The 19,575-nt window shown below is 33.5% G+C and overlaps 1 protein-coding gene across 1 annotated transcript; it reads right to left on the bottom strand.

Moving 5' to 3' along the window:
• Positions 1-2,124: 2,124 nt before the first annotated feature.
• On the bottom strand, positions 2,125-7,560 carry LOC132057308 (adenosine kinase 2). Its single transcript, XM_059449848.1, has 12 exons — positions 7,343-7,560; positions 6,158-6,211; positions 5,412-5,458; positions 5,284-5,315; positions 5,093-5,194; positions 4,501-4,568; positions 4,213-4,289; positions 4,031-4,128; positions 3,850-3,920; positions 3,702-3,768; positions 3,436-3,619; positions 2,125-2,473 (listed from the first exon to the last, which is right to left on the bottom strand). Exons 1-12 carry the CDS (start codon positions 7,423-7,425, stop codon positions 2,331-2,333), a joined length of 1,026 nt encoding a protein of 341 aa, XP_059305831.1. The 5' UTR covers positions 7,426-7,560; the 3' UTR covers positions 2,125-2,330.
• Positions 7,561-19,575: the final 12,015 nt, after the last annotated feature.

Genomic DNA, 19,575 nt, shown 5'->3' with positions numbered 1-19,575 from the left:
AATCAACCTAAATTTATAATTATAATAGTTTAATATGTAAAATATGCTCTCTTTGCGAGAATGCTAGACATCATGTCATCTGAAGTTGTTTTAGCATAATAACATCCTATGTCCCTTTTGTCTCTGAACTTGCCTCTACTTAAACTTAAGCTTATCTACCCTTCTGCTATTTGATATTTTGAGTTCTTGACCTATCGACATTTCAATTTATGATTTTCTGTTTGTTTGTTTTTTGTTATTTGGGATTGATGCATCTTTTTGTTTAGCAAGATCATTACATTGCTTCCCACATGCAGATTCCTAAGAAAAGGAAGATTTATTCAGTGAATGAAGGAAATGCTAAGAACTGGAATGGTCCCACATCCAAGTATGTGAAATGACATTTTTTCTTTTTCTTTTAGTAATGTGTTTGTTCAGATCTACTTGAGGCATACCAAATTCGTTGATTTTAAAGAAAAGAGCGTAACCCTTGATAATATTCATCGAATTTAGGGACTGTTAGTAATGATTTATGAATAATGGTAATTTCAATTTTTAAGTGGAAAGTAATTCAGTGATGGCTTTGGCATTTTCCAGCTTTTGCAAAAGCAGATCAGTAACTTCTATTCTTCCACTTTCCTTTGAATTTTTGGTTCTCTTTAGATTTTACTTGTTACATAAAAATATTAAGAGTAGCACTTCTGTGCTATGCTTATTTTTGTGGTTATTAGTTCAGAAAAACATAACAAGTGTTCCTCTTATAGAACTCTAATGTAATATCTTAAGATTTATGCATTGTTTCTCTATCTGCTCTTTGAGTTGCGCATCTTCATAGATTTATTTCCTACCTGCTTTTGCAAGAGAAAAATATCTAAAGAAGTTGTCCTGAGAAATTGAAGTAATGTTATGTCAACTTCCATATTTTGCCAATGTCTAGCTACCTCTCTTTATTTCCACTTTGAATGAAATTACAAAATATTATTCCAGGTCAAGATAATAAACTTACTTTTGTAATTTTTGGATTTGATAATTGTATGAGTTTATCTTTTTGGATGATGTTAGGCTACTTCTACAAATCAAATAGTGAAGGTTAACAACAAACTCTTTTTCTAAGCTCTTGAAGCACCATCTTTCATCAGCATGAATACGTGCTTCATAGCTTCCTATTAAAAAAAATAACTGCTGATCACCTACGCCGAAAGCAGTAGTAGCAAATGCATTTTCTCATAGAATAGATCGACACAAAGCTTATATAAAGCTTTAATTCATTGACTCATATGTTAATTTAGATCTTTAGTTAAATTTACATTGTGGCATTAAAGTTGTATAATTTCAAGGGAGTGATATCTCAAAGCAAAAACTTGCTCATCTTCTACAGTTAACAAGCAAAAACATGCTTTGCAATCTTTTGTTATAATTAGCAGATAATTTTGAATTGTAATTTGTAGGGCCCATGCTGAGCATCATATATAGTTCCATGAACTGAAACAAATAACAATACTCCTTCAAAACATAATTTGGGAAAAAGTTTGAACAATTGGAAAAGGTTTTCCTGAAAAAAAAAAAAAAAAAAAACTTGTGCAAAAAAAAAAAGGCCTTTGGTTAGTTAAAGTATTTTTGAAGATTTATAAGTATTGTGCGACTGGAAAAAGAGTTTCTGAAAAAAGATTTTGCAAAAACTTTTTTGATAAAAGTTAAACAAATACTTCTCTTTGTAGATTTTCAAAGCTATTTCTTCAACATTATTGGCCACTGCTATCCATTGTCCATATTTTTTTATTTTCTAACATGTATCTGTTTTGGCCAAAAAATGTTTTACTGATTGTATGTTCTAATTTTAATGTGTTTTGACCGAAAATGGTTTACCTATTTTAGGAAAAGAAGGAGAGGGTAAAGTTAATTTTTAAGTGAGGCATGTCCATCCCATTTCATATAGTATAGTTTAGACGCAAATTCGACTATTTTCCAGTTGCCAAATTTTGGACACGTGGTATTAACAAAGGGCATTCCTTTTTCCTTTTATATATGTCACGCAAGTTACCAAATTGTCCATAAATTGTAAAGGGTAAAACCTTCCATACTAAGTTCAGTGTTGTGGTAACCATCATTCCGTTACTTCAAAATCTATGATAATAAATAAATAAATTTGCCCAGGAAACAATTTAATTTTACTAATGGAATGTTATTCTCAAACGATATTTAAAGGCAACCAAAATTCCTTACAACAAGCCAAAATTTTGGGAACAATAAGCCCAAATTTTGGGATTACTCAATCAAATTGAAAATAGAATTCGAATTTTGTTCTCTCAATTAGGCATAACACTGGAAATGGAAAAAAAATAAGAACTATCTTATGCAAAATCTGGCTTCTCAGGGTATGTGCAACCCGACCTCTGGATGATAACGTTTGATGCGTAACATCCTGCTCTTACACAATCAGCAATTGGTTTTCCTTGAACCAATTGTGACAAGAATCCTCCAACAAATGCATCACCTTATCAAAGTAAGAACAAACATGTTAAACAACAACCTAATGCACGTTAAAACGACTAAAATACACTTCGTCGATTAGAATTAGAATAGAGTTATGCTAACACCATATTAGTTCACTACTAGGTTTTGATGAAAGCGTTTTGTCCCAACCGTGTAATACTGATACTAGCTGTAAGAACTAGCTCTAGCTCATAAATTGAGAATAGTCAAAGAGCATATAAGAAGACAACACACCTTATTTCTTCAACTAATGTGAGACACTTGACACTATTATAACATTTTGGACAAACTTTATGTAGCTAGCTGAAAGGAGGGAAAAACTCAAGAGGATCAGTCTGGAATGGCTACCACTCTGTGTCCTCTAATAGGGAACAAAACTGGATTAAATATTTTGAATATTCTGTGAACATCTTTAAGATTTTGTGAGATTCTGTAATTTCCCATGAACTTCTGAAGAAAATAACACTACTTCAAAACAGACTTTGGAAAAAGTTCTGAACAAAGTTTGTGCGAAACAAAACATCTTAGGTTAGTTATGGTATTTTTGAAGATCTGTAAGTGTTTTGTGAGTGGAAAAACTATTCTTTGAAAAACACCCTCAAACGCGAAAACTTTTTGATAAAAGTTAAACAGACGCATTCTTGGAAAAACTATTTGAAGAATTCAACAGAAAAAAGCCACTTAAAGTTTCAGACAAATGTTAAAACAGAACATCATAATGTTACAGTAACTACCCAAAGAGTCGGAATATTGGATTTAACACACTTCTCGTTGTAGTATGTTTACACAAAAGATTGGCTTATTAACTCAGTTAATATGGTATGATTTTATCATGATCCAAAGACAAAACTTAATGAATACCACTTAATCAAGATTGGTTGATCCTTATATTTTGTCAGTAAAAGAGAGGGTATTCTAACTCTATATAAGCAGAAACAGGTATAAAAACCATAGACAACATACCAGCACCATTGGTGTCAACAAGTTTCTCTTTTGGCAACGGTATAACAGGGAACAACTTCACCTTCCCATCCTCAGCAACAACAACGGGATCAGCACCCTGTGTGATAACGGTAATCCTCTTGTGTGTTCCAGATGCCTTTGGCCATTGGGAGATTTTCAATGCTATTTCTTCAACATTATCAGTCTAGTAGTCAAAGCAGCACGTTAGCCATGTACCATAAAAGTCAAACATCAAAGTGAGAAACATCAAGCTAATAGTCCTTTACCTCCCAGCCATGTACTTTTGAGAAGGTTCTTGCTTCTGTCTCATTTCCAAATACAAAGTCCATATACCTGAAAAACAAAAACGTCAATCCCAAGATCAGTATATCTTCTACCTTCATTTACCTTGACGAGGTAGGAAATTGGTCTTACGGCAAGGCTTTCTCTTGAGGATCTCTGAAGAACTCGCAGATGAATGGCGCTGAAAGGTTCATTGAGAAGATCTGCAGCAGGACGGAATATTATGTTTGATTGTTGTCATGCACGAACTACCAAAAAGCCCAAAAAAACTACCGAAAAGACCAGTCACACATAAACAATAAAAACTGCATACCTTGTTATTGGCAGCTGCATGCTCAGCAACAAGCTGAATAGATTCTGGGGAAACGGTGAGAAAGAATCCAGCAATGTAGTAAAACTTGGCCTTCTCAACTGTCCACAAATAGATGTGTTAGCTTTAAAATAGACTGAATATCTAAGGTCTAATCTGCATAAAAACAGGAATGCAATTCCTACCCAAGGCCCAGTTCTCTGGCTTTTTCAAATGGTCAACCTTGTAGCAGTTTGCAGCTGATAAGTTGGCTACCAATGACCTGCATATTCAATAGCAGATCATCACCTTAGCAAGAAAGCATGTGGAAATTCATGGATGAAAAAAAAATATTAATCATGTATTTGAACCTTAGTTAGAAAAAGTAGAATGTTTCTTTTTCTCTTCCTTTCCCTCATTCGTTAACAAAAAGGAAAGACTAAAATCTACACAAGAGCCATAGTACACATAACGCAAAATTGTGTAAAACTAACCTCTCGCCATCTAGCACACAAACAGCACAAGTCCCTGTTGGAGCAGTCTCATCCTCGTAGTAATGAACCTATTTTAATCCAAACATAAAGACAAGTTGGGATTAAAGTATGTCTTTATCATGTTTTTTTTTTTTTTGAAACTGGTAACTATTGTATATATATATATATAAGCGGGCAACACAGTACATGGGTTGTACTGAAACCATATTTACAATTTTACTTCAGAAGCTAAACTGATCTACCTCATATTGAATCTAGCACATCAATTATGGTAGCAGTATCATCTGAAAATATCTGTTTACACCAAAAACTTAATAGCAAAAGACAATTCAGTTTGATCTTCTGCATGCTATTCTCTATATTTTTAAAACATCTTGAATTCCTCTCCTTCCAGATTGTCCACCAGATGCAAGCAGGGACAATTCTCCATCTCCATCTAATTCTCCATCAAGTATGTCTTTATCATGTTATAAGTTCAAAACCGTAGACAAAGGCAAACAATGAGCAATAATTGCACTTATAAATCCACAATGCACCGAAATACAAAAAGATAGTCAAACTAAGAAGAGAAAATTAAGGACTAAGAACTTACATTAACGCCAGCATCCTTGGCATTTTTCTTCATTTCCTCCCCATACTTGTCCTTCCCAACAGAGCCCATGTAACTTGTTGCGCCTGCAAATGGTAGCATCCACTACAAATCCCAAAGGAAAATTATTCTTCTGAATTGTATGTTCATGTCAGATTGCAAAGAATCACTAAAAACTTATGAAGACAAGACACCTGAGCCACTCTGATTGAGTTTTGTGTTGCACCTGTATTGCAGAATTAAGACCATGAGATCAATGATTCTAGTATCTTCAATGCACAAAATTAACAAATACAATGTGTCAAGTTAAAGGGAAAATTACCTCCAGCAATGTATTCAACAGTGGGCTTGGCTGACATTTCATCATACCTGGTATATAAAAGATCATTCAATATTTTTGAAGAATCAAACAGCTTTTTGACTAAATGCATAAAACTAACTCTTTTCTTCAGCAGAACGTGGTCCGGTAGCCTCTCTTACTTAATGTTATTCTATCACAGTTTAAATCAGCAATGACAAGAGGCCCATTACTAATTTTTGTAGGCTCACCGTTCACATAGCTAGTTGGACATGTTACCCAAAATAACACCTATTTAAGAAATTCCTCCATAGAAAAGGTATTCTCACCAGCCAGACACTTACGCAGACACTTACGCAGGAAAAAAGAAAGCCCAACATCCGAAAACTTAAGAAATTTCAAAGATACAAAATTTTATTTCTCCAAACAAATTCTACCAGAAAAGGATACTTATGCAACTATAAATCTATGGAAGTTGAAGATCTGTAAATTTACTCGGCACATGTATAAGCTAATCTTAACACCAAAAAAAACATGTATAAGCTAATCTCAATCTCAAAAAAAAAAAAAAAAAAGTATAAGCTAACCCCTAATGAAGTATTTACAGTAGGGATCTAGTAGCTCAGTTGGTTGGCTACCTGAACTTCACCTTGTTGGTGAGAGTTCAAATCCTCACATTGTAATCCCCTCCCCTACCCCTCATGTAATTAAAAAAAAATGAAGTATTTACAATTTAAAAAAACAACTACGACAAAAAAGAAACCACTTACATAGGCAAGTGCTTTTCCTCAGCAAGAATTGCATTGTTTGGCTTGATATCATACCTATGAGTTAAAAATCAAGTCATTGAAATGATAAAATGAAAGGAAACAAAGAGAACCTAAAGCTGCAAGTAAAACCAATGCACTTTTAGACTATGTTACTCGGACTCTCCTAAAATGTCATCGGGTGCATGTCGGATCCTTCAAAAGTAGTGTATTTTTGAAGGATCCGACATGGGTGCGGCAACACTTTCGAAGAGTCCGAGTAACTTAGCTTTTAGAACTAAAATCAACAGTGTAAGTCAGAAGATGTGGAGTATCATCAAATCCACATGCTAATTTATTATAAATGCACATTTATGAGAAATTGTTCAGCTATACACATAACAAGAGGAGGGTTGTGGGTTGACAATACCAGCTCCCCTTATACAGCCACCCTTGTAGTAGAAGCAGATGCAACTTTACTTTACCGGGTTCATCTGAACCCATTACTTTCAGCGCGGAGTATAGTTTATATGTAAAAATCCACTAACAATGTAACAAATAGTATATATGAACCCATAAACTTCAAAAATATAGCGGGTTCAATGCTAAAACCTTAAGGGGTCGTTTGGTTGGAAACAAGTTATCCTAGGATAACTTATCCTGGGATTAGTTATCCCGGGATTAGTTATTCCACCCTCCCACAGGGATAAAATAACACTACAATCCCGGGATAACTAATCCGGGGATTAGTTATACCACCATTTTATCCCAACCAAACATGGGATAAATTCATCTCAAATATAATCCTGAGATTATTTATCCTAAAGGTTGAACCCATATAGCTTAAATCTTGGATGTGCCTCGGCCCTTTAGGCTCTGAAACACTAGCAGACTACAAATACACAGATATTATAAACACTAAGATCCAATTTAAAAGAAAAATGAAACCACATTGAAAATAAGAAATAGGAATGAACATAGTCAGATTGTTTTCATTTTGTCATTTCTTTTTCTTTTGCCATCTTATTAAAAAAAAAATTAATCCAAGATAGACAAATCTAAGATCAGTATACACATACCACCATATCAAGCACACACATAGATAAGTAGATAACCATTATGTACATAAAACTTAAGGAACTAACGATGGAGCTAAAAATAGGGAATTTAGACATATGGGGTGGCATGAAATGTAACAAAGAATATTACTTGTTCAAGAAATCTTGATCTACAACAGCTGAGATGTCAAGTAATGGATTTCCCATGCCCAAAAGAATTCCATCATACTCCATTCTTGATTTTTTTTTTCTTTTTTCAGATCTTGAAGTAAGTGTGTGTAATACTGGCTATGTGTATAAAACTGATTATATAGTAAAATGTGTCGGCTAGTGGGTTAGTGAGTGACAAGGGTTGTTGATGCAGTGTGTGCCTATAGTTTATTTTTTTGAGATCTGAAGAATATCAAAAGTAGTGGGTGCAAAATGTCCATTGAGGGGTCTACTTACCAAACCCTACGATTTATTTAATTTTATTTTTTTTGGTCTCCTTGAATTAATCTTTTTCAGTAAATAAATTTGTATGAGGGATAGAAAATAATAAATTGTGACAAGAGTGAATGAAATTCATTAATTTGTAATTACTTTGTTGGTATGCGAATAAAATCACACAGTAATAGTTGAAAATATCGAAAAGTTATACTATATAAGTATAAGAATATTTTTAACGATGTGAGTTTTTTGAAAAAAAATCAGGTTTGACCCAAAATAAATAATATCATCAATGATTCGATGAGACAGAGTATGGGAACACGAAATCATGGTATGGGACCCAGTGGACTACCTTTATCATGTTAAAGGTAGTTTAGCGCATAAGAAGAAACTAACTCTGCACTTTGATAACCATAGATGTTCGACATATGTGTGACATACAGTGGCTTTCGAAAATTGACATGTAACTATGAGCTTTGGTGGTCATAAGCTCAGCTCTATGAGTAAAATGCAATGATTCTCGAAATTGATCTATGGATCATGGTACGTAGTAGGTCACATGAAATTTAGTTTGAGCAGAGATCATTAGTATGCGAATAAAATTTCACATCTATAGTAACAAAGATTGAGAAACTACATATCGATGTATAAATATTTAATGGTGTGATTTAGCTCAAAGAGAACAATATATCACATATGTTAAACATGAAAATTTTGAATCAAACTCTTAGAAGTAAATAAAATCAATCCTGATAAAAAATGTTTTTCCTCGTAATTATTATTGAAAGAAGTGAGCAAAGAGAAGAGAGAGAAAATTTCTATGACTTGTATGTAATACACTCATTTAGACCCAAAGAAAAAGGCAGCTGGAAGAAAGTCAAAAGTTGTTGGATTCATGATAATATAAAAAAGAAAGTAAAGGTGAGAGAGTAGTTGAGCTCATGATATAGAAAGAAAATGAGAGGTTCAATAACAAAGGTTATTCCGTAAGTTTAGCCGAAAGTAAATACTGATAGTCAGAGACAATTTTATACTTAAAATTTGGGTCACGTGAACAATATAGTCATTCATTAAACTCGATATATTATGTGTATAATTTTAAAAATATATCTAATATTAACGAAGGATAGCATGATCAAACTAAAATTATGAGTGGAGCATTGGTTAGGGAGGGACTATGTATATTTCTCAAGTCTTGGGATCAAACTCGAGCTTTGCGTGTATTTGTTTTTCTTTTATTTTCTAAAGCATCAATTTATTTTAACTTTCATTTTTATATTATTCTAAATTCTTTTTCTTCTATAATTCTAATTACTCAAAAGCAAAAAAACGTGTTTTTTTTTATATTACATCTAATGACTTATTTTCCCCTTTACTTCTGATTACCCCAAGTCCCAAAGGCAAAAGAAATAAAAAAACCATTGTGATTGTAGCAACGAACCTTTTCAAAAGAAATCAAAAAATCTCATAGCTAATGGTAAATCCATCCTCTTGAAATCCTGGATTCGCCTCTGCTGATAGTTTTTTGTTCTCAAGATCAGATTATCGACACCGATATTGGGGTAGCAAGAATATATATGCATTGACTGATAATATATCCATCACCGTTCTTCGGCCTATCACCATAACATGCTTCCCATTGGCTTCTCACTATACAATTGGTCGCACGGAAGATTGACACGAGAAGTCGATGTGCTTGGTACAATAATCCAGGCTTGTTTCTTAATTGTTTAATTTGTTAGGCATTAGTATGAGCAAGAAACATACAAGAGAAAGTCAAAATAAGGAGAAACCTTGGAGAGCTAGTGAAAAGAAATGATTAAGAAATAACACATATGTGATAGAAATCGAAAATGATTAAGTAACTAGAGACAAGATACTTTTGTGCGTCAAGTCATACACTAATTGGAGTAACTTCACTACCCGAAGAAAAAAAGTTGCGGCTATTGAGTTATTCTATTGTCTGCCGGTTAGCGAAACTTTTCCGGTCATACAAATCGCTACGCTTCTCCTCTTCTTATATGATAATATGCATTTTTACTCAATTTTCAATAAGCATATTCCTTTTTGGAAAAATACTATATACGATGCTCGATAGTAATACGAAGCCAAGAATTACGTTTACTTTTTATAGAAAGAACTTTAATTTTAAATTTATTAAGATTTATCATATAAGTCATGAAGTTATAACGAAACAGAAATATTCAATAGCAACAACATGGAGTGCTGATACAAAAATTATTTTGCTTATTCTTTAAAACACATCCTTATTATTACCGGAGGTTGGAGCGAATGTAGAGGCGGATTCAGAATTTAAATTCTATATGAGTTCAACTTTTAAGGTTTTTAACATTGATTCTATTATATTTTTAAAATTATGAGCTCATATCCACTCTTTATTGCAATTTTAGTGAATTTGTACACATAAATGTACACTCTCTATTGGAAGTCTTTGATGGGTTCATATGAACTCGATACTGAATGTTCATCTTTGAAGTCACATTTATTTGTTGTAGCAGGTAAATCTATTTTATTTCAGAAATTACAAATCCATATTTTAGGAGATTTATCCATGAATATTATCTAATAATGTCTAAAAAAAATTACTTTAACAAAATTTTGTCATACCTTTCCTTGCTGCCCATATTTATTGCACAATAGCATGCCTAAAATCCCTGCTCATTAAGCGTCTAATCTTCTATATCTATATAAAGCTAGGCATTAGAGCAGGTGATGTGGCACTCTCTTAGGCCAAGAAAAGGATTTATCTTTTTTCTCCTTTTTTTGACATTTTCCTTCCATTTTTCTATTATGTGTTATACTCAAAATGCCAAAAGTCACGTATTTTAAATGCTTTTAATAATTAATGAACGGTTGCAATTTCAAAAGGTGCTAGGCAACTGAAAGGTTGGCGGTTAAAAATTTTGACGTTAACTAAACAACATTTAAACCCAATAAACACATTACACTCTCCATGAGGCATATAAAAATTTAAACAGACATGCTAAGAAGACTAAAAGACCTCTTCTAATGAATAGTCTCCGATATATGGCCACCACTTTGATGAAGGTCGGAGAATTTTTTCTTTTTTTTTTTTTGTAAGAAAAGATCGGAGATATATTCTTAAGAATTTCGTCTTCTGACATAACAGGCAGACACAAGTTCTCTTCAAGATGAAGATATGAAGAAGGAAGTTTAATGGCGGTGGAAGACTTATCGAGAGAGATGATCAGGTTAGTAGCTAAGCGTAAGTATACCATTCAGTAAGTTTTAGTTTGAACTATTGACAAATAAATTTAGATATATTTTTTGGTGCTTATTTTAGTAATAATTGCATTTATTCATCTCTCCAAATACAAGATATGTACCCTCCAAGAACAAGGCTCTATCACAAAGTTTTATAATTTGTGTTTCAAGGGCCAGAGGAAATGATTCGACTTTTTATTTTTTTGCTGACATATATATTCGCCTAATTATTTTTTTGCTGACATAGATAAAACTATGTATTTCATTATATAAATTTTTACCTTCTAAATATACGACTAATAATGATTTAAGAATTTCTGTTATTTGTGCAATAAGTAATTTGAACATGAGGTTTATATGCCACTACTATTCCCTTCACAACTAATCCTTTACCCTTTTTCCTCTTCATAAAGCACAGTACAAATTATTTACATACTTACACCAAAGATTTTTTTTTTTTTTAAAAAAAAAAACTCAGAGAAATTAGAGAAGGCTTTGGAAATATTGGGTTTGAAGATTCTACTACTGCATACAGTATTACTTAAATTTCTTTAGACTTTTCTTAATCAAGTGCTGGCAGTTTTTTATGGAACATGTTAGTGTTGTGATAAAATAAGAAAATTATATAAACAATTACTCTAAATCTCACTTACCAGATTTCATTATAGAAGACGCAAAAATATTATAATCTCTTCATTTATATAAAAAGGGTCTTGGGCATTTTAAAATAGTAAGAAGACTTCGATAACATGAGAAACAAATCTTTTATGTATTTACCTTTTATGAAATGAAATTTAAAAAATGGGTAAACTTTTATTCTGAAAATATTTATTCATTTTGATCTAAAAAAAAATTATACCTTTTGAAATTTTAAATAGAAAATGAATACAAATGACTTGATAAGTTGACTAGATTCTTTATGTATTGGCAAAATACTTTTACCTAAAACTCTTAAAAGGTAACGATGTTATCCCTATTCGCTTAAACCTCATATACAATAAAAATCATGCACAAATGAAACTTCGTCTAACTAAGTACATTTAAGATAATTTTGACATTTGAAGCGGAAGAATAAGTAAATAAACTATAATAAAAATGATAAATTCTATATAACAAAATGTTATAAGAATACAAATATCTTACAAGTTTGAAGTCTGCAAGGAAGTTATTACTAATTAGTTGATTTATCTTATTACCAAAATCACCATTTTCCCATTAACCCTTAATTTTATTTTTCTCTATCAAGTATGTGAAAAGGTTTGTTAGAAGATGTCTTGCAATTTTAGATAAAGATATTGTAGGTGAGCCAACAATCTGAGTTTTTTCATGTTCTCTTGAGAAATTGAATATGTTGAGACTCAGCAATACATACCGTAATGTTTTAACATTATTTTCTGAGAAATATATTTGAGTTTTATTCACTTTATATTTGACAATTTTGTTCTACAAATTTATGGATAGAGAAGTACAAAAGAAAAATGTTCCCGGTTATAATTTTTATTTTAGAGAAAACATAAAATCATATCATTATCATCAAATCAATTAAACTTGAACTCTAAGTATATTTGACGAGTAATATATTTATGTTAGTCAGATATTGAAAAAATAACATTTTATGTTTTAACGACCGCGCACAGCGCGGATAATTCACTAGTGTTTTATAGGTCTATCTTTTAAAGTTGTTTGTTAGTAATTGTTTTGCTAAATTTGCCCATGCATTTCCTGGCTTTCGTGAAATGCTCTAAAGTCAACACAATTTTAGTAGCTTTTAGTTTATTCTAATTCATATTTTTCTCTATCCTATCTTCTAAAAGTTGAAAGCCAAAATGAAGTTTGGAGCACATAATATATTAAAAGGGGTGGTTTGGTTGAGAAACAAGTTATCTAGGATTCTGGGATTAGTTATCTCATCTTTTCACAGGAATAAAATAACACTATAATCCCGGGATAACTAATCCCGGAATTAGTTATACCACGATTTTACTCCAACCAAACGTGGAATAAACTCATCTCAAATTTAATCCCGAAATTATTTATCCTTATCCCGCGTACCAAACGAGTCCTAAGAGTCATAAATCACTATTAAAAAAACGCAAATTCCTGAAGGACGTCCAGTCTTGAGCCGAGAGTCTATTGGAAACAGTCTCTCTACCTTCATAAGGTAGGATAAGGCCGTGTACACGCTACCTACCCCAGATCATAATGTGAAATTACACTGGATATGTTGTTATTGTTGTTGTCTCCCCGAAGAATGTCGGGTGGGTAATTGACGAAAAATTCACCGAAAACGTTTCTTACGAATAAATTTCTGACGGTACCGAAGGGAATTTGATTTTTCTAGTAGTGAATCCTGTTTGGAGATATATTGATAATAACATTTTGCGTTGCAAATAAAGTGCCGATTAAAGTTAATGAATTCTCTAAACTAATTAGTGCTTAAAATAGCCTAAGCTCAAGCGTAATTATGCAATGCCAAAATAATATACTTTCAAATGTTCTTTCTCGATTTTAATTTAACATATTATTATTTATTTTTCAAATATTATCTTCATCAAAAAGCTGCTCTATTGAAAGTTTGGAGAGAGAGTGATTAAAATGGTCCTTAAAGTACTACTTAATATACTTTCAAACGAAATTAAGGATCACATAAAGATTTTTATCCTAAGAGGTGTTCGGAAAAAAAGAAAGCTAAATATACAAATAATTTTTTAATCAGGGTGTTCGAAAGTTAATATATGCACATAAATACGGTAAAATTTACCCTATATATACATGACATTTTTTAAATGTTCGGGTAACACCCTTGGTTAGCCTAAGCATCCGCCAACACTTTCAAATGTTCAAATGTTACACATTTCGATTTTAATTTAAAATATTATTAATATTTATTTTTCAAATATTATCTTCATCAAAAAAATCGAAGATTGAAAACTTGGAGAGAGAATGATCAGAATGGTCCTTAAAGTATGGGAGTTGGATTATTTTAGTCTTTCATATATATCATGCAATCGAAATAGTCCTTAGTGTATGAGAAACATAATTATTTTAGTCCTTAATATATACCACATAATCGAATAGTACTTAACGTATTCAAAAAAAGTGATCATTTTAGTCCTTCACATACACTACGTAACCGAGATAATCCATAATGTATGACAAAAGTTAATAGTCCTAAACCTTGAAGGTAACAGTGTGAGTTAAAAAATCTGTTAAGTTTAACCAAAGAACGTAACTCACATGAACTATATAAAAACATAAGAAATAGGAGTGAAATCTTTTGACCATAACCAAAATCTTATATGATATGAAGAAAGGTCAATGTCTGCTACCTTTAATGAAAACTCTTATATCAATAATTCGGAGTGAAACTCATGTGTGAAATGTAACACCTCGTGCCTTCGAGCTATGGTTTGACTCGTAAGATAGGGATGTAATGGAACCAAGATGGGAAGTGTAGGAAGTGTTTTGAAACCTATAAAAGCTATAAGAAGAGTCTTTTGGGCAAATCGAAGCCGGAAGCTACTCTACGGAGCATGTTTTCAAGTGAGTTTGCGAATATCACTTAAATCGAGTTTACGGATAAATCTATAAGGAATTTGGGAAAACTTCCTTTGTGAAAGTTGTAGCCCTTTGAAATGCCTTTTCAACGATATATGGCCCAGATCAATCGAAGCTCTGTGCTAAGAGTTATGTATATTGAACTAACACTGGTCAGAGCAGAATTTTCAGATTTTAGGTTACATTTTTAGCATTTTATCACTCGAAGTGAGACTCCTTATTTTATGAAGTAAAAATGTCTCTAACACTATTCTAAACCCTAAGAGACTATTTATACTCTTTCTACCTCCATCCCTAAAGAACCTAGGCACTCCGATCCTTCAAGAACCATTTAAGAAAAATCAAGATTGGCAATCTAGTTTCCTGAGGTTTCCTCTAAGGTAAATCTTTCAATCAAGAACCTTTGAATTTTGCAAGATTGCATCGTTTCTAAACACTAGAATAAATTCATCCACCCTCACCTTATATAATCAAGAGTCGTGAAGAGTTAGAGAAAACCCTAGTATTTTCTGTAGATTTTCACTCCGACTGAGTATTCATAACATATAATTATTAAATATGAACGGTGGAGATTTGATTTAAGATACAGAGCACTTCCCTTTGATCTACGAACATTAGCTACGAAAATCGATAAAAATTTGTAAATATTAATTGTGCAATATTCAAATTGGATGTAGAGTGATTAATTTAAGCGCAGAGCTTAGATTTGGAATGTTTTAATGGGATTTAAGGTAACGAAGAAGAGCAGGATTGTGATACAGGTATAGAGTAGGAGAACTTGCTGCTTTCTAGACTTATTGATTAAAGTCGAAAGGGGTGAAGAACGTTGTAGTACGCTAAAAGGCCGGAATTGAGGTATGTAAGACCAACTCTGTGGAAACGTTATTGATCTTCCCCAGACCTCGTTTTTCATTATTTCTATGAATTACATCTGAAATATAGATTATGCCCTAGTTCATGAAAAGTTCAGAACTTCTATCCTTTGAGAATATAGTTTCATTGTTGTTCATGATTATCATTATGAATATTGTGAACACAATATATAATCAGTATAAACTCGTGTTTGACATCCCATGAGTCTCTGTCATACACCACAAATTTCTTATGTAAAAGTTATACTTTAAATCCCATGAATAGTTCATTAATCCATGTCTCAATTCAATATAGAAGTAGTTAGTATTCCATATCAGAACCTTAGTATGAATTCATGTTCAGTATCTCATATTAGTATTTCAGTATGACTCTCAAATCCATGTTAGAACTACAGTATGACTCCATGTCTCATGATAATAAAGAAATGTTCAGTATCCATGTCAGAACTACAGTATGATTCTCAAGTTCATGTCAAAAATTACATAGTGATGATCACATGTATTTGGGCCGGAGGCCACAGTTTATTTTTATGTATGCTTGGGCCCGAGGCCACGGGGGACCCCCGCATCTTTATATGGGCCAGAGGCCAGAGCTACATACAATTATATGGGCCTGAGGCCACAGTTATATATATAATTATATGGGCCCGAGGCCCCAGTTACATACAATTATATGGGCCCGAGGCCACAATTACATACAATTATATGGGCCCAAGGCCACGATTATGAACTTATAAACATATTGTTTCCCATGTTCGGTGGGGTACTTAGTTTGACATCCCGCAGTCTCTTTGTCATACACCACAAATTTCTTATGTAAAAGTAATACTTTAAATCCCATGAATAGTTCATTAATCCATGTCTCAATTCAATATAGAAGTAGTTAGTATTCCATATCAGAACCGTAGTATGAATTCATGTTCAGTATCTCATATTAGTATTTCAGTATGACTCTCAAATCCATGTTAGAACTACAGTATGACTCCTTGTCTCATGATAATAAAGAAATGTTCGGTATCCGTATTGATTACGGTATGATTCTCAAGTTCATGTCAAAAATTACATAGTGATGATCACATGTATTTGGGCGGAGGTATGTATTTTTATGTATGCTTGGGCTTGAGGCCACGAACGTATATATGGGCACGGAGGCCGAGCTACATACAATTATATGGGCACAGGCCACGATTATATATATAATTATATGGGCCGAGGCCCGATTCATACCTTATATGGGCACAGGCCACAATTACATACAATTATATGGGCCCAGTTGTTCATGATTATTATGAACTCTTATAAACATATTGTTTCCCTATGTTCAGTAGGGGTACTTAGTTTGACATCCCATGAGTCTCTGTCATACACCACAAATTTCTTATGTAAAAGTAGTACTTTAAATCCCATGAATAGTTCATTAATCCATGTCTCAATTCAATATAGAAGTAGTTAGTATTCCATATCAGAACCTTAGTATGAATTCATGTTCAGTATCTCATATTAGTATTTCAGTATGACTCTCAAATCCATGTTAGAACTACGGGTATATATGACTCCATGTCTCATGATAATAAAGAAATGTTCAGTATCCATGTCAGAACTACAGTATGATTCTCAAGTTCATGTCAAAAATTACATAGTGATGATCACATGTATTTGGGCCGGAGGCCACAGTTTATTTTTATGTATGCTTGGGCCTGAGGCCACAGAATTCTGCACTTATATATGGGCCAGAGGCCAGAGCTACATACAATTATATGGGCCTGAGGCCACAGTTATATATATAATTATATGGGCCCGAGGCCCCAGTTACATACAATTATATGGGCCCGAGGCCACAATTACATACAATTATATGGGCCCAAGGCCACAGTTATGAACTCTTATAAACATATTATTTCCCTATGTTCAGTAGGGGTACTTATGATTAGGATTCGCACGTTCAATTCAGTTATCCTTATGTTCCAGTTTACAGTTTCAATTTCGTATTACTTCATGTATCTATGTTTTTTATTTGGGTTGCCCATTCCCTGAGCACCCCACAACTATTTATTCTTTCAGCTGGTTTTACATACAAGCATAATTCAAATGTACTTACGTCCTTTTTCCCAGGGCCTGCATTTCACGATACAGGCATTGATTTACAGGACGACAGATCTGCTCGTTAGAATATCATTGTATCAGCTAGTTGGTGAGCCCTACTTAGAATATCATTGTATCAACTAGTTGGTGAACCCCACTTGCTTCGAGGTGTTGTCTTTACTTTCAGTAGTCATGTCATGTTAGACTGCCAGGTATGCTAGAGCCTTATCCCAAAAACAGTTCAGTATTTTAGACTTATGTCAGAGGTTTCATAGACTAGTTGGTATGTCATGTTGGGTATTCAATTATGATCAGCCTTGTGGGCTACACTATTATGTTTTCAGACTATCTCCGCACTTACAGTTTATAAAGTATTTTCAGTATTATTATGATGTCACATGTTTTATTCAAACTATTCATGTTTTAACTTATATTCCGCATCAGTAAATGTCCCATTGATTCATCAAGCCATGTGGTTCGCTCAGTCACATGCAGTCAGACATCGAGTTTCGTGTTACGTCTAGGCCTAGGTTCGGGGCGTAACATAGGAGCTGTATAAAAAACAAAATTGTGTTATATGGAAAGCAAAAAAATGTCTACTCCATTGTTGCAGGCGGTGGTGGTTGGAGAGAGAGGGTAGTTTTTGTTCCCACACCTTAGTTAGTTGCACGTGAGTGACTGGTTAAACTTAACAAATTATTTGATTTACACATTCATTTTTAAGGTTTGGACTAAAATGATCATTTTTTCCATATATTAAGGAATATTCGATTACGTCGTGATATATATGAAGGACTAAAATGATCATTTTTTCCTTACATTAAAGACCATTTCGATTAAGTGGTATATATGAACGGCTAAATAGTCCAACCCCCATACAACAAGGATCGTTTGATCATTTTCTCTAAATTTGAACTTGGCAATATTCAATTCAAGATCAAAAAGTGCGTGTTCCAAACTTGTAAGGTACAACATAAAAATACTTGTAAGGTGGACCCACTTTGTCGTTTCCTCGTATGTGCACTCCATTACATAAATCCCGACGCAATTAAGGGCGATTCATGTAAAATTCAGCAGAAATAACTTAATAATAAGTTAATAACACAACAAATTTAGTTAATAATATGCATAAATACCAATATGCAGACAAGTAAGGTATTTCTCAAAATAGTAATATGTTGTGTTATTTATTCACCATATAAATATCCGTGTGTATTTATTTTACATATAACATTTTTCATATTTATTAGTTTTCATATAACAATTATCTAGTATAACTAATTATCAATCAACTTTCTTTGATACAATGGAAGTACTAAACAAAAGCCTTAGGCCTCATTTGTTTTCATTAAGATTAAGACGTCTGAATCTGAATGCACATTTGAATGATTAAGTTGTTGTCTCTAGGTCTGAACACTGAATGATTAAGACTGTTTGTTTTTCAACATCTGAATGTGCATAATGTATTCATTTAAACATAATAAATATACAATTTAAATAAAAAATAACTAAATATCAGAAAATAAATACAATAAAATAAAATATTATTTGATAAAAAATGAAACACTTATGTTCACTAGTAATGGTGGAGATGATTTGTAGTCGTGGTGGGTGGTGAGTGGAGGTGAAGGGGTGGGTGGGTGGTGGGTGGTTGGTGTGAGGGGTGGGAGGTAGTGGGGTGGTGTTGGTGGTGAGGGTGGTGTGGAGTGGGGTTGGTAGTGGGAGGTGGGGGTAGTGGGGAGTGAGAGTGGGGTGGGTTGGGGTTTAAATGGGGGGAGCGGGGGTGGGATTGGGGTTGGTCGCGTGGGGTGGTGGGGAGTGGGGGTTGGAGTGGAAGGTGGGTGGTGGGGTTGAGGGTTGGGGGTAGGGGGTGGGTTGGAGTGGAGGGTGGGAGGTGGGGAGTTAGAGTAGGGGTAGGTGGTGGAGAGCGGGGGTGGGTGGTGTGGGGTGGGATTGAGGTTGGTCGGATGGGGGGTTGGAGTGGAGGGTGGGTGGGGGTTGAGTGGAGGGTGGGTGGTGGGGTTGGGGTTGGGGTTAGGGGTGGAGCTTGTGGTAAAAAAAAAATTCATACAAAAAGACCTATTAATGATATTAAGACTTGGTTTAAGATCTTAATGATTAAGAGCTATTCAGATCCAATAAGTGCTTAGATCTTAATGCAAACAAATGAACTTAATAGCCTAAGGTCTGAACTATT

This window comes from Lycium ferocissimum, chromosome 5 (assembly GCF_029784015.1).
Source record: "Lycium ferocissimum isolate CSIRO_LF1 chromosome 5, AGI_CSIRO_Lferr_CH_V1, whole genome shotgun sequence".
Taxonomy (NCBI): Eukaryota; Viridiplantae; Streptophyta; class Magnoliopsida; order Solanales; family Solanaceae; genus Lycium; species Lycium ferocissimum.
The sequence above is the reverse complement of the archived record's forward strand: the minus strand, read 5'-3'. Positions and strand labels throughout refer to the sequence as shown.

Bases quoted from the DNA above. Each gene is read 5' to 3' on its own strand.
- LOC132057308 (XM_059449848.1), bottom strand. From the start codon at position 7,425: ATGGAGTATGATGGAATTCTTTTGGGCATGGGAAATCCATTACTTGAC. The intron at 4,129-4,212 runs GTAGGAATTGCA...ATTTGTGGACAG, and splicing joins GCCAGAGAACTGGGCCTTGG to TTGAGAAGGCCAAGTTTTAC. The intron at 3,769-3,849 runs GTAAGACCAATT...TTTGTTTTTCAG, and splicing joins CCTCAAGAGAAAGCCTTGCC to GTATATGGACTTTGTATTTG.